This window comes from Haemorhous mexicanus, chromosome 3, assembly GCF_027477595.1.
Source record: "Haemorhous mexicanus isolate bHaeMex1 chromosome 3, bHaeMex1.pri, whole genome shotgun sequence".
In the NCBI taxonomy this organism is placed as follows: Eukaryota; Metazoa; Chordata; class Aves; order Passeriformes; family Fringillidae; genus Haemorhous; species Haemorhous mexicanus.
In genome coordinates this window covers 25323034-25338346 of record NC_082343.1, presented here as the reverse complement: position 1 = coordinate 25338346, position 15313 = coordinate 25323034, and the positions used below count along the sequence as shown (strand labels likewise).

At 43.8% G+C, this 15313-nt stretch overlaps 1 protein-coding gene across 3 annotated transcripts in view; it reads right to left on the bottom strand.

Moving 5' to 3' along the window:
- The window catches only part of EML4 (EMAP like 4), a 146813-nt gene extending 138348 nt beyond the window's left edge, over positions 1 to 8465 (bottom strand). For 2 of the 3 annotated variants that reach the window (XM_059841149.1, XM_059841150.1), the window contains exon 1: positions 8336 to 8465. In XM_059841149.1, coding sequence (XP_059697132.1) covers positions 8336 to 8450 — 115 coding nt within the window. In that variant the 5' untranslated portion in view covers positions 8451 to 8465. Of the gene's footprint in view, positions 1 to 7724; positions 8059 to 8335 lie in introns of those variants that run through there. The other variant, XM_059841152.1, reaches the window with a different exon arrangement.
- Between the last annotated feature and the right edge of the window lie 6848 nt (positions 8466 to 15313).

Here is a 15313-nt window from a genome sequence, read left to right as displayed (position 1 = left end):
TCCACACCTCTCTTTGGAAATACTGAAAAGTACGCTTTTAGAAATGCTCTTCTGAAATTCCATTTAGTCAAATTGCATCCAAACAACTCCCAAACCAGTTGCAATGCAAATCTTGAGTTCTAATGAAGGAAATATTCATATAATGCACACAGAGCAAGAAATGGCATGGTCTGCTTGTGACCAAGAAAAAGGGGGATGGAAACAAACTCAAGCCCATCCTACTGCTGTTCTTTTCTACAAAGCTCTTTAGAACCTTGATGCAAAAGCAACATTTTTCTTTTGTTCTCAATAGAGAAGAAAATGAACACATAGTAAACTGTAAGGAAAATAACAGCCCTACCATTCGTCTTATGTATATTTGGCACTGTTTAATTAGTTATGAATGTGCAGGCTTGCTTACCTCAGCCAATGACTAATTTAAGCATTTTAAAACAATTTCTACTACCCTTACGTCATGATTTCATTAAAAAACATAAAAGAGTGGTGAAATCATTACCTCTGTGTTTGGACAGCAAATATAAATTTCTTGTCAACAACCATTTTCTCACTTTTGTGTCTCAACTCAGAATAAAGAAATTATTCTGAGTTGAGAATTAAAATTATAAGGTTCTCATGAAAACACTTTTTCATTTACTTTAACTAAACCACATTTCTAGATCTAACTAATTTACAGCATCCCTTTAGGGAGCCAAATCTGGGGCTTAGAACCATTTTTTTTTCATTTATCCGATGGGTTTCAAACTCCCAGTTTTCCCAGAGGATTATGAAAGCCTGCCAATTTAGCTTGATGCCTTAAGACTGTTTACACAAATCCAAAATACAATCAAACACAAACCAGTCTGGTTTCAGCCTCCCCCCGCCATACTTTTTAAGCTCAAAACTGGCCAGAGAAACTGGGAACCAACTCCAGGCTGGAACTCTGCATTTACAGCTATGAGTGGAGCTTCAGCAAAACAGGAGAACCAGATGGCAGACAACAGTGAGTATTTATTTTTCTTCAATTTAATTCATAGAAAATTCCATGTAATTGTACAAAATACATCACATCCACTTACAGCGCACAGCTGTTGTTCCTGCTCTTGCCCCTCACACTGCATTTCTATCATGCATAAGAGTCACTCACAAGTACAAGCATCTCCAGAAAGAAGAGGCATTAAATACAAAAAGTAAGCCTGCTTCTACAATAAGACAGATTTGCACTCAAAAATATCTTGCTTAAGAAGCTACAGGAGCATGCATTCCACATCACTAGAGGGGCAGGAAGGCAGTGAACACCACCACCAAAGAAAGAAGGTGGTTCTGCAAACACTTGGTGAGAGGAGGCTGTCCTTCCCCATGGACAGCACGGTCATGCAAAGCAGAGCAGTGCAGCCAATAAAGTCAGGAAAGGGATCAAGAAACCAGCAGTTAAAGAACAACAAGACACAGCTATATTCAGTAAACAAGTTAGGCTGAAACTATCGAGGGTAAGCAAAAGAGGCAAACCACAGAGAGGCTAAACAATCAAAAAAACTGATTAAAAAACCCTGGTTCATTCAACCCTGGGCAGAAAGCTTAAGAATATTGTAGCACTCACTGATGGTTTGTAACATGAATACTTGCACCATGGAGCAAAAAAAGCCAAACAAAAATAAGAAAGGAAGCAGGAAGGAGGAAGAAAAGAAAAAGCCAAAATGAGAAGAAAAAAAACCTTTTGTATGTTCCAAGATTAAGCAATAAACTCAGGTTTTTAATGGTAATGGTGCTGCTCTCCATGTCCCATCCTTTCATCAGCACCACCACCCACTTTCATTGAGTGAATGATCAGTTCAGACTCCAAGTTCCTCCATGGACACAAGCTTTTGCAAGCTTAATATCCATATGTGCACTTCCTAAAGAGCACTCAAGCTCTCAAAAAAAAAAAAAAAAAAAAAATTGCACATCACCATGTGCTGTCCAATTATCCATCCTTCAGCATTCAATTTAAGAAAAGTCCGGGAAACTGTAATTCAGCATCAATTTAAACAAGCAGATGAAGATAAAGAGGCAAGTAATTCCTCTTTAAACTCCTGGTGCTCACTTGAGGAGGAAAAGTGAGATAAGCAGTGGCTCCACCTGAGCTCATAGGTAACTGCAGAAACATTTCTTGAAAAGGAAGTTAGTAAAGCTTATGAAAAGCTCTTTATCAGGTGATTTTCACCTTCTAAACAGAAGAATGTCCCTACTAGAAATGCTCGACACCAGCAAGAGCAGAGACTTGCACTGTCATCATACATGCCACGTGCTATAAAATTAATTCTCCTCTACCACCCTTCCCATTACATTATGTGTGGGTAAAACAGGAACAACATTCTTGGCCTTACAATCGCATTCATTAAGGATTAGGTTTAGCAAGGACCTAAAGAGAGACAGGAAAAATAAACCTCAGTAATTGATACAAACCACACCAACAAGGGAAGCAGCTCTGAAGAGCAAGGAGAGACATGCAGATCGCCCTGTACTTACTAACAACACAATCCATCATCATAATAATAACGTTTACAACACAAAATGTTGCTTCAAAGAACTTCTAAGAACACTGTTCTTGACCAATTTTCCCCTCTTACATACTTCATGATATAAAGCATAGAAGGAAAAAAAATCCCTTCAGAGTAGGTTCTTTAGGCAAGAGACAATCCTGTCAGATAACACTACTGCATTATCAAAAGTATTCAGTTACAGAATATGAAAAACACACTGTAAGGCCAGAAATTATTCTAAGCATCCCAAGCATTAAAAGCCTTTCTAAAGGAGAAAGAAATTCTAACAGAAGGAGTTCTAACAGGCTCCTGTGTTTGAGATATTACTCACAACAAGAGCAAATATTGCCAATTACTCTGTGCAAAACAGAATTGTTTTTAAACACACAATCCTTTGCTTTTCAGCTGGCTAGAGAGCAAAGGGTTCCTCCTCACTGCACTCGAACTAAGGAACTCTAGCAAAAGGTGAGCCGCCACCACCAAGTTTCTAAAGCAAACAGCCTGTTCCCTCCTTGCTGCTGGAGTTTAATCTTCCCTGGCACCAGCCAAGGCCATCCCTCTCAGGCAGGGGAGAACGATGTGCTGCCAAAGTTTTTATTTTTATGAAGACCAGCACAGTGACAATAGCACACAGCAATCCCACAAGCAGAGCCCTGTGAATTAGGCTGAGCTTGCTGTTGCTATGAGCAATTGCTTTGCAGCACCACGGCCACTTCTGCAGTCTAGACGGGCAACGATAAAACTTAATATTCTAGCCCAAATAAATGACAAATAGCCCACACACTCATTTTTCTCGGTAGTGAGCCCAGCCAGAGATGAATCATCAGGCACACACGCTTTCCAGGCTCGCAGCACCAGCGACCACAAGATCCTCTCCGCCTGAGCCCTGGAACAGCTCTGCCCCCACAGACCGGGGGGTTTGGAGAAGCCTTAGTGGGTGTTGGCAAAGCCACAGGTTCAACAGACACTGCTGGCTCCTGCAGGGCTGAGGAGCAGCACATACTCATAACACTGCCTCAGAACCTACCTGACACAGACAGCTTCTGCACGATGCCCAGGAAAAGAAATGGGGTAAAATGATAGGAACTTACCTCCATGTCACCCCCCAGTAAGTGGTTAGCATATAAACTGCAGTTAGTAGCAATACACACACAGCGACAGAACAAAATATAGATACTGCACAAAATAATAAAAAAAAGAATCTTTTTAATTATGTTTCTAGTTCTTCCTGCAGTAACAACAGCAGAGCAAAGAATTGGTCTCCACTTAGTAATTTCAGCTCTCCTTTACTTTCTAGTTCTCTGAAAACCAAACGCACAGGCTCAAAGAATCTTTAAAAAAAATTCCTAAATTATTCCGCTTGCCTGAGACTTCGAGATAAGAGTTATTTTAATTTCTCTGTGAAAATATTTTCAACCATAAAGAATCCTTCTGAAAGACTCCTAACCTTCAGGGCATCCTGCACAGCTGCAAAAAAACATGGCTTGAAATCAGAAGCTGAGACTTCTCCATTTTTTTACGGGTTACTATTGTGCCACAGACCTCAATAATGGAGCGAGTCCTTTTGAAATGCTCTCTTCCACATTGTCATCACACACTGGTGACAAACTTGGAAAAGGGTGTCGTGATTTATTTAATATTATCTGATTAACGTTTCCATATCTTTGTTTACCACGAGTTATTGTTACAAAGTCCAATGAGCAGAAGCTTTCTCAGAAGGGAAAACAATGCAGCTGCTAAAAGCAATGGAAAACTGTCCAGCAAAGAGCACTCACTGCTCACCAGCCCCAGGCAGCCTGTCACAGCTGGCTCTTCCTGAGTCTAAATCGAGCAGATCTCCCACCTTAGGCACGACCCAGCAAAGTCACTCTCGGAGCTGACAGCTCCTCACAGCGCCACCTGGTCCCACATGCTCCCACTGCTCCCCTCCCACATCTGCCATGCTTCTCCCACTCCCTAACAAGCCAATTCAGGCAGAAACCCACCAAAACAGCAGGGCCAAGCAGCAAGGCAGTCAAGTAATATAATCCCTGATGATACCTAAAAACCAAAATTGTTATTGGCAAAACTGTCAGTCTTCTGCAGTCCTGCAGCCCTCTGATGGGCATGTCTGAACCAGCTCACCCGGGGGGCTCGCAGGCCCCAGCGGGAGAGTGGAAGAGACTCAGGGCAGCAGTGCAGAACAAACAGGAGCCAGGGATGAAGCAGGACAACACTTGTTGACAGCCATAGCTATACTATTTCCCACATGGGCTTTTTTTTTTTCCCTTTGCTAGAACTCTCTGCTTGACTCCTTTGGCAGAATCAGCAGTGCTTGCTCTGCCCTGATGCAGATCTGTTTTGATGAGGACCCGGAGAGGCAGGGGAACTTGGCAGCATCAGAGCCAGACACCCATGCTGTGCTCCTGTCTCAGCCAGAGCACAAGGCAAGAGCCCAGGCGCCCAGCCCAAGTTCACAGACTTCTTGTTCCCATTCAGAAGCACATTCTTTGACTTCGAGGGATGCATCTGAAAAGCAGATGGCCAGAATCCATTGAGACCTCTGACAACCATCACATCGGTAATGCCAAGTGTGAGATACAACTGTCCTACTTGAGATAATGCACGGGATTCAATAAGCACTGCGATATTCTAATGGTACTGAAGTCACAGCAAATGGGAAATAACTGAGTGCTTTATCAAAATAATCAATACCTATTTCAGCTGTTCAAGTTAACTCATAACATATAAATTTATTTTTTTTACTGTATACAGTAATTGTATACTCTTCAGTAGAGTGCTACATAAGCACTTACTAAGCCAATAACCGAAACAATTTTCTAAATTACATATAAAATTATTTCTTTCATCTGTTTATTCTCATAAAAATTTCAATGTGGAAGCCAAAAGAAAACAGCTGCGTAAAGTATTTTCAACTGCAAGAGACATGCAAGGAGGTATTTCTGCCTGTGCTAGAGGGCACAATCTGTAATAACATTTTGCCTTCCAGATAATGACAAGAGGCATTAAAAGGACAACTTGCTCTCTAATAAGCTTGCTTGACTGGTTGAGCATGCACATACATAGACAGCACAGTTTTGCCAACAATAATTTTAATTAATTTTTACATTTCATTCTAAATTACATTAATTTATGGCCTTCCTAAAAGACATTTAGCGGACAGCTAATTAAATTCAAGCCATTAGATTTTAATTAGAGGTGTTTAAAAAAAAGGGTCTCAGAACAATTCACACATCTTTGTGAACTCTATGTGCTCATTAGCAGCTAGAACAGCCAACAAGTGATTATAAATACAGAAGAGGACTAAGCAGCATGATTCAAACCTAGAAACAAAAAAGTCATGTAAAGTTTCGTACTTCAAAGCAAAAGATTCTGGGAATGCCCTCCCCTTAGCCCAAGTCCAGAAAACCTCTGCGCACCAGTGCTTGCCACAAAAGCAAAATCAAAGGCCAACTAGCAGTGAATATCATAATACCCATTTTAAAAGGCTGAGCTGAGCTTAATCCTCATTAAATTCACATAAAATCACAGCGCCTTCCTGAACAAACAGTGAAACAAATTAAAGGTCCAGATGGAGCCCCTCCTTAATAAGACACAGGGGATGCCCCAATGAGCCCATCATGGCTCCAGCACAAGGTGCTGGGCCACCCGACAGTCCCACGCCGCTGCTCACTGAGAAGCTAACGCAAGAAAGCAAAGCTTTATTATTTCACAGTAATTGAGTTTTTCCTACTTCCAACAAAAGCCAGTTATTTCTAAATATCGACCTCTCTGGGGACCAATACTGCACGAGTTAAAAGCAATATCGGTGCGCTTTGATATGGTGATCAGTTCTTCTGCTGGGTTAAGAGGTTCATAAATATTAACCATGGCACATTTGCATATGTCACCCACAGGCACAATCTTCCCTCGGAAAACTGGGAACAGAACCCGTACAATTCCTCCATGTGTCGCTTCCTGATCACCAGATCTGAAATGGCCATGGCAGTTACTTGAGCAAGGACAGTGTGCCTGGCAGAGAGCCAAACTACCAAAGCATACTGTTAATTATGGCGCACCAGTTTGGTTTGGAGAGGTGCCCAAAATGCTGGAGTTGACATTTCAAAAACCTGAAAGGTTAGGATCACACTCAGAAGTATTTGAATGAGTCAATTTTTCCAGAAAATTGAGAACTATTCAGTGTTACTACAGATTTTACGGGAGTGACGTAAAAATAAATGAACTTTATTTTTAAGAGGCACAGATTTATTAATCCGCAAGAGATAGAGTGAGTTTGATTAGGAAACGCCTGCAATAGATGCAGCGGCAGTGAATACGATGAGAGCAGCAGGTAGGCAGCACTGCAAAGCCAATGGTCTTATAATTTGCAGAAATGGAAATTTACACGGTTTACAACTCTTACATCTGAACGCATGTTCAATTCACACTTGTAATCAGCAACGCCTGGCATGAGCACGTGCAATCTATCCCCAAAAAAGTCAAAAACTAGGCTTTTTGCTTCAAGAAACTAGTGGGAATTTGCCGCAGCCTTCATAAAACTGAAGGCAGCGCAGAGCATCAGTTTTCTGACAACATTTACACGAGCGAGCAGTAAATATTTTCGATCACGCCACGGATTCGGCAGAGGAACCTGCCGCCCAGGCAGCCAGGAGGGTTCCTCGGGCGCACGGACGGATGCTCGGACACCGGGAAGGCGCCGACTGCCCCGTTAACATTACCGCAGATGCCGCCAGCGCCCCCAAGTTTCCAGGGGCGCTGCGCTCCCCTTGGAGCCGCTCTGAGCCGGGACAGGGCAGAGCTGCCCGCGGCTCCCGGCGCGACACCGGGCCCGCTGCGCCCGGACCGACGGCGTCCCTCCCACCCCGAAGCAAAAGGTAGAGCTAAAAAATAAAATAACATTTTTAAAAACCTCAAACAACCTAAGCCAAACCATCAGCCCAAAGCCAAGCAACTAGTTCTGGGGAAGCACAGACCCACGGCGAGGGAAGAACAAAGAAGGCAAGTGCAGCCGGAGCTCTCGCAACAGATGGTTTGAAGCTGACCAGATTTCGCGCTGGCATCCCCTCCCCTCCCGCCGCGGGCGGTGTTCGCACGCACCGGCCCGGCCGGCCCCGGGCAGTCCCAGCCCGCGGCTTCGGCATCCCCGCCGGCCGCAGGTGCGCGCCCCGGGCCCCGCCGCACTCGGGCTGCCCACACCTCGTCCCGTCCCGTCCCGCCGCGACTCACCCAAACTCCCGGCGAAACCGTCCATCTTGCACGGAGGGAGGCTGGTGCCGGACCCCGAGGCGAAGCCGCCGTCGCGGTCGGCCGGGACAGGTTCATTCACCCGCGGAGCGGCGGCAGGCAGCGGCGGCGCCGCAGCCCGGCGCTCGCAAGCCGCCCGGGGCAGCGGCTCCGGCGGCTCCCCGCGCTCAGCGGCGGCAGGCGGCTCCGGCGGCTCCTCCTCCTCCTGCCGCTGCTGCTTCTGGTGCTGCTGCGGCGCCGCCGCTGCCCGGCTCCGTCCCTGCGCCGCGACCCCAGCACGGCAGCGAGTGCCGAGCTGCTCCCGCCCCCGCCACCAGCGCCGCCCCAGCGCCCCGTGCTGTCGTGCTTCCGACTCCGCCCGCCCTGGCAGCCGCCGCTTCCCCTCCGGGAGGGCCGGCCCCGCAGCCCCCGCCGGCGGGCGGGCAGCGCCCGGCGCCTCGGGCCGCGGCTCCCGCGAGAGCTGCCCCGAGCGCTGCGGGTGCGGGGCTGCGCGGAGCGGACGGGACGGGCTGGGCTGCGGCCGGGGAGCGACAGCGCCGGGGCCAGCGCAGCTTCTCCAGTGTGGGTTAGCCGGGAGCAGCACTTCGCCTTACCTTTAAAAGCTTGTGCTATTGGATGGGCTGTGGATGGGTTAATTAGGCGACTTAATGTAACCACGCCAGCAGTCAAAATAAATCTTGTAAGGCGAATCTCAAAACGTTCGTTCATACTAGTTGGGGGGGAGTTTTTCCTCACTGATGTTAAGCCAGAGGAACTGTCATTTCTTTACCCTCGCCTTGCTTATAGCAAGGTCTGCATAAGCAGTCACTCCCGCCGCTCCCAGTCAGCCGGGCGGCGACTCCTGTAACTTCCAGCCATGTGCTTGATGTCGGGGGAAAAGAGAAAGTAAGACCAGAAAGTCAAGTCAGCCATGCTGCATACTATCTAATCGCCCAACCAAGGCGATTTCGTATGTTAAGCAACATCATCAAGTTACACGACGCACTTTCTCCTTGGTCAGGAAAAGCTCCGTACCCATCGCAACATCCTGTTTTGCTGTAGGTATTTCCCTGTAATGCACTCTAGGCGAGTGCCGCAGTTACACAGAGGCGTGGGTAATTGCCTCCCGAGCACGGCCCTGGCATTTACAGCTGGGCTCTCTAATGACAGGCTGTGGATGTTGTTAGACAGGACTGGGGAGAACTCGGAGCTGGAGAGCAGCACAGACCGGCTGGGAGCAGCCCACATTTCCCAGCACCTTCCATCCACTTAGGCAAGAGCATCGCTATCTTGCTGATCTGCAATATTCAATAAACCCAGGGGGTTTGTGCTTGCTCACATTAGAGAAAAGCGCCTTGAAATTTTTCATCAAAACATAATCTCTGCTGGATTTTCCAGCAAATTTTAGTGAGCAGCTGCCATAGCAATGAATTTGAGTGCAGCTGCCAGCCAACTACATTAATAATCCATCATCACACATCCTGTAGTCTTGTCAAAAGAGATGCCCGGTGTTCGATCTGCTATTAATGAACCACCATTAGCCGCCAAAGTCTGGTCTTTATTACTACCAGGTGTTAGAGTTCCTTACCTGCACTCTGAATGTGTTGTAGAATGGCTCTATGTAGGCTATTTTCATGGTCTTCTAGCTATGAGAAACGGGCCCTACATCAGCATAGTCCAGTCAAATTCCCTTTAAAATGCTTCATTTTACAAACAAAGGCAAGGAGAGCCAGGCACTACAGCTCCAGTCCTATCTCCCCACCCCTCCATTTATTGTTTGCCTCGGGGCAGGTTTCCAGGATGCTCAGAGCATTGGGAGAACACGTAGAGAAATCTCCTCAAGCTAGGAAAGGAAAAGTGCCCCGGGAATTCAGAACCTGTGCACAGTTCTCTTCAGAAAAAAAAGTCCCTTTCCCAGAGACAGAGCCTTATGCAAATTCTTCAGGTGGGACTTGTGTGCAGCAGATGTGCTGTTTTGTTAAACAAAAAACCCAACCAAACAAAAAGCAAACCCAGCTGCCTTCGTCAGGTCTTCATCCTTCAGATACATCCATACGTGAGGAATTGCAAACATTCTTATGTTTCTAAGTGTTGTCTCTATTTTGTAGACTGGAAACTGAGGTTCAGAAGTGAAGATGGCATCACAGATCCTTGTCTAGATGTTTAATCGCTACTGAAATTGGTTAGGAGCATGAAGGAATACCTTTGATTAGCTGGGTTGTGCAGAGCTTGCATGGAAGTATACAAAAAGGTTAAGGAGCTGCAAAGAAAACCAGTTGAGCATAATCTTATATTGAACATGAGTATGGTACTGTTGAAAGCCCAAGATTTGGTTCCAGTATTTTAAGAGTAAAGCTGCAGAGTTAAGGAACTGAACAAAACTGAGACATTTGGAAAGAAGTTTACTTCTATGTGACTTGGTATAGGAATTTCTGAAGAGCAAACACTATACAGAGCTTAACAAAATATGGCAAACTCCAGCTTTTAAATTCTTATGTTAAATTCTTCAGTCTAAGCCAAGTTCTATATGCTATGTAAATTTAGGTGGGGTTTTGACTGAAGCATTTATTTATTGATTGTCTTTGTGGTGTACACAACAGATGTAATTGCAGTATCGATAATACACAAGCAGAACTTCAGAAAAATAATCTGTAGTAAATACATATATGGCCATGTGTATGTAATCTTTAACAATTTTAGTTGGCTGATGGGTGCAAGAATTTACAATTACAGAAAAAAAAATCTTATTTGTGTCTGTTTCCGACAGGTATTGACAAATTATTTAACATAGCTGTAAACTGATTAACAGTATGACTGTTCCAGATTCCAACCCTAAAGAAAAGGTGATTTCTTACCTCTAGTATAGTACTAATGTTTGACTTGGAGGAGGGAGGAATTGTATAGTGCTTTAAGGGGTTTAACTTCTGTTTCTTTGTTGATAGTGATTCAAAAACATGACCCAGAGAGTTGTTACAAAGTTTTAACAAGCTTGTTATTGTCTCCCTCTAGTTTATGTTTTGATGCTAAGGAAAGATAACGCTATTCAAGATTGGAGTAAACTTGGAGTATCCCATCTTAACTTTCAAATCAGCTAAACATCCAGTGTTTTATTGCACATATAGATAGCAAATTGAGAAATATAAATGTGACACCACAGGGCAGGACTTTTACATCAGTTTGACAGGTTCACAGTTTGGGAGATCTAAATTCTTTTTGGCCGCTCTCCCTCCCCCTGCATTGCAGCCCAACTCCTTTGACTCCTGCTGGTTCAGGAGGCAGCTGGACCAATTCTGGGACAGGCAAAGCCTGAGCTCTGCTTCTCAGAATAGCTGGTGAGCAATGAGCCAGTGCCTCAGCTGCACTAAATCAGTTTGGTGTTGCTGACTGCAACAAGCAAGGCTGACAGACCCTAGCTGGGGACCTGGACGTACACAGCGAGTCTCTCTCTTACCAGACCAGAGGAAAGTTATGGAAAATGCAAACCCCAGAAGGAGGTCACCCTGAAATACACAGCAGAGGCTACACACATTCCAGAGATATTTACACAGCCCTTGAAGGAAATAGGCTGCTTTTTCCCCCATTGTTTCATTTCTGCGGCACATTTTCCTTGGACTGCAGGTTTGTGAACAGTACTTCTTGCAAGAATACCTATGTTTGTCTTGGTGGTTTTTTGAATCGACATAGTTTGGCAGCCTTCAGCCTGGGAATCGTTCATAACCTTTTGGTGGCTTGAATGTAAATTGCATTTAAGCATTTTTCCACTGAGGAAACATAAAAATTATTAACAACTGAAAATGAAATTGCTGGTATTCTTGTACATGAAGTTGAGAGTCTGAACCTGAGCCATTTCATCTTAGTGTTTAGAAAGAGAAATGTACTTCCCACAGGACTTATCTTTTCCCTCCTGCAGTTTTTCTGGTGCACCTCTTCGGGGTGAGTAGCAAAAGCCCAGATGGCAACAAGCAGTCAGAAAGCCTGAAGTCTGATCCAGCTCCCAGAGCCTCTCTCCTGCTCTACCTGCAGACCTAGGAAAAGGAGAAGAGGTCATGCTATTTGTAACCAGCTGTGCCCCACAGCTGGTGGTGTAATCAGTGTAGGATTTCTCCCCATGCTCTTTTGAGATGGTGTCCTTTCCAGATAGGAGGGTTCTTTAGGATGCCTTGTTTTGAAGATCAGCTTTGTTGGTTTGCCATAAGGCACGAGATATTGTTAATTCTCCCAAGTGAGTCTCAAGTACCCAGGGGTCACTGATGAAAGGGAAAAGATTTGATGTCTGACCTAGAGGAAAATTAAATTACTTCTTCCTGATTTATAGAGGTTACTTTTCTTACCTCCATCACAGAATCTCTGGAGATTTTCTTTCTGGGTTGGGATTTTGCCTCCCCCAAGAAGCAGCCTAAGGTTCAGGCCCTCTAAATTACCCGGAGGCATGAATCAGCACCTGTAACGCTGAATGGGCTGGAAGAGTCTTGTCAGGAGCTTGAGGAGAACCAAGACAACTGCCATTAAGGCTTCTAATTATGTGTTTTACAAAAATATGACCTAGGATTTTTAAAATGAGGATGAATTAACTGCTGTGTCTGTCCTCATTCATTCTGTTAAAGACACCAAGCTGCTCCTGTAGAATGCATTTAAGAAGACAAGTCTTTTTGATATTGCTGTGTATGTGCTTCCTGCAATTTTTATGAAGTAGTCCTAGAGGTCTGATTTTAAAACATGCCTAAGCATCTCCTGGTCTTCCCCCATTGTCCTTAAAAAGGACAGAAATTGTCCTCCACAACAAAACTATTAGAGTTTGTCAAAGGCTTTCCAGTGGCTAAGTTCTGTTTAGGTAGATTTTGTTTTTGTAGCAGTAGAATGGATCATAGTCTTATTTCTATAGTGCTACTACTTCTTTGCTGATAACATAAAATCTCATAGAGGTTGAATTTGCAGCTATATAGAGCTGATCTTTGTTTCACTTCTGCACATTTAGTTTTTCTTTTTATTGCAAATAGATTTTCATCACAATGTGCAAAGTTGTTTCCAAATGTTCGGAGATGTCTTCATTTAATAGCACGAATACAATTTACTGTCAGTCAAAAAAGCCAAACATTTTTAAAAGATAGTAATGATTTGTGAGAGTCTCCATAATGGAGACTCAATAGAGATGGCTTTATTTTGAGGATGTGCTAAGCATCCATGTCCTGAAAAATCCATCTTACAAGTTGCTTCTTTGTCTTGATTATCCCAATATTTCTGTTCCAAGCCATTAATTACACTTTGGCAAGGACAGCATCATTTCCTGGGGTGCTCATTAAAAGTGCATTTTGGTTCAGGTGTAGAACCTACAAATCTCTGTTAGCTTATGCTAAATTTCCCATCATTACATTAATGTGTTTAAAAAATAACAGTCTCCTACAAATGTGACTACTGAGTAAGAGAAAAAGAGCAGAGCTCTAGTGCTAATTCATTTACCAGCCCTGGTGGGGAATGAGCAGATTCAGTGTGATTCCTAAGCATTGAAAAATTGGCAGAATTTGAGCAGAGATAGTTAAAGCCCTGCATGCACAGTACTTTTTTTTACTCATGAGGGAAAAGGCTTAGCATTTTAACTAGAGAGCAGCTTAAAAATGTTATTCTGCAGCTTTGTATCAAGATTGTATTAAATGAGAAAATCTGAAAAACATTTCAGAAAGCTGGCAAAATAGAATTTATCTTCCTTCATCTCTCCCTAATTGGATAAGTGGCCTGGTTTGTCGTACTGAAAAGCACACTCAAGTTGTTTTCTCGAATTAGTGAGCTCCTCATGAATTCCTACCTTGGTCCAAGGGCTATAAAAGTCTAATGTCTTACATAAGTGCTAAGTTAAGGATTTAGCTGAGGCATAAATTGGTGTATTGGCTTTGTATCAGCCATTTACATTAGGGTGCAGTTTATTCTCTGCCTCAGGAAAAAATGTGCCTCAGCTTGTACTCGAGCACTATGATGAGCTCTCAAACAATCCCTTTTCTATTCTCCTTTCTTAGAAAAATTAGGAAAATATAAGGCTAGCAGGTTAGTGATGTTAACAAGGAGTGCTAACTAGTAAGTCTTAAAACTGCTGGAAGAGGAGCTGATTTTTTGACTGAGAAGTTTATGGAGATCCCCCTTGGGGACAGAATAAATTAGTGTAACATGTGGAATTTATTTTTTTCCCCTGAGTGTTAAAACATCTCCTGTAGCTTTGCATTTTATGCAGCTCATTTTCCACAATAAGAAGCTGCTCTGCACAATAAGCTGTGTGCCTGTGTATGTGTCTGTAAATAAATACAGATTTATTTCTTACAGATCCTCCTCCCTCAGTGCTGGTCGCCCCTCGGTGCAGTTCTGGTTAAGCTATTACTGTGCCTGAACCATTTGTCAGGGGAAGGAAGTGCCTGCAGAGAAGTGATACATTGCTGTGTAGTTTCTTGCTGTGAAGTGTTGATTTTAAAACAGGCTGGCAGGCTGCAGCTCACCCCATAATAAAAAATGAACAGACATGGTTTAGGAGGTTTTGTTTCTCTTTTGTCCTGTTGTTCTGCCCAGTTTAAGGAATCTTTTATCGTCTTTCAGCTATGCCATACTCAGCAATAGGTTTAGCTCTTAAGTTTGGCCTTGTCCCCTCTGGGAGCTTAGGATTCTTTCCCATTTCCATGTCTACCTTTTTAAGGTATGACAACCATCCTATGTCCTGGTTATTAGCCAGCAGGGCAGGTGTGTGGTGCTTTCCTTTAGAAAGGTTTTGGTAGCACCCTAATTCAGTGAGCAGCACAGTGATCATCCTCTGTTCTACAGGCTGAGAGCACCAACAAGAGTGTGAGTGTAAGACATAGGCTGGAGAGTGAAGACCAAAAACAGGTCAGCATGGGCTAAACTGAAATAAACTGGAAAGAAGCTCTATTGCCATTCAAAAAATATTAATTTTGCAATAATAGCTACCTATAGATAACTTGGATTGAGGGCAAGGCTGCTCTCTGCATACCAACAATGTACAACTGAACTTTTAGTCGTTGGTATTTTCCTATCTGCAGTATCAGACATTTACTTTACTGCCCCAGGAGAAGATGTAGCTGTAGGAAGAAACTTCTGCCAGGCTCAGGGACACACAGCATTCAGATGGGTCATACAGAAAGCATGTATCACTTGCAAAGTCTAATGAGGCAACTGATTGTGTCTTTGTGAATTGATAATATTATTATCAGCACAATTAATCAAGAAAATATAATTCTAGTCTTGGTTTCCTAATGGTCATCAAAACCATTCATCTAAATATGTCCTGCTTTGAGGAGACCTCCAAGGTCATTCAGGCTCATAGTGGAATAGGGGCAGTGATAATTGATCTTTCTGTGGGTCACAACTGTAAAGGCTCAAAGAGGAAACTTCAAACCTGCCTTGCACTGTGATTCCTAGTCATAGATCCCTCACAAATCTAACCAGGGGAGTGAGCTATTCTGTAGGCAAAGGTTATTACTTTATTCCCAGTAAGGCTGTCTCAGGCATGCAGTGCACAGTTGCAGTGAATGAGCTCATATTTACCTGTGCCTGAAGAACAGTTAATGAAGCACATTTGTTTTCATTTCCTTTACCTA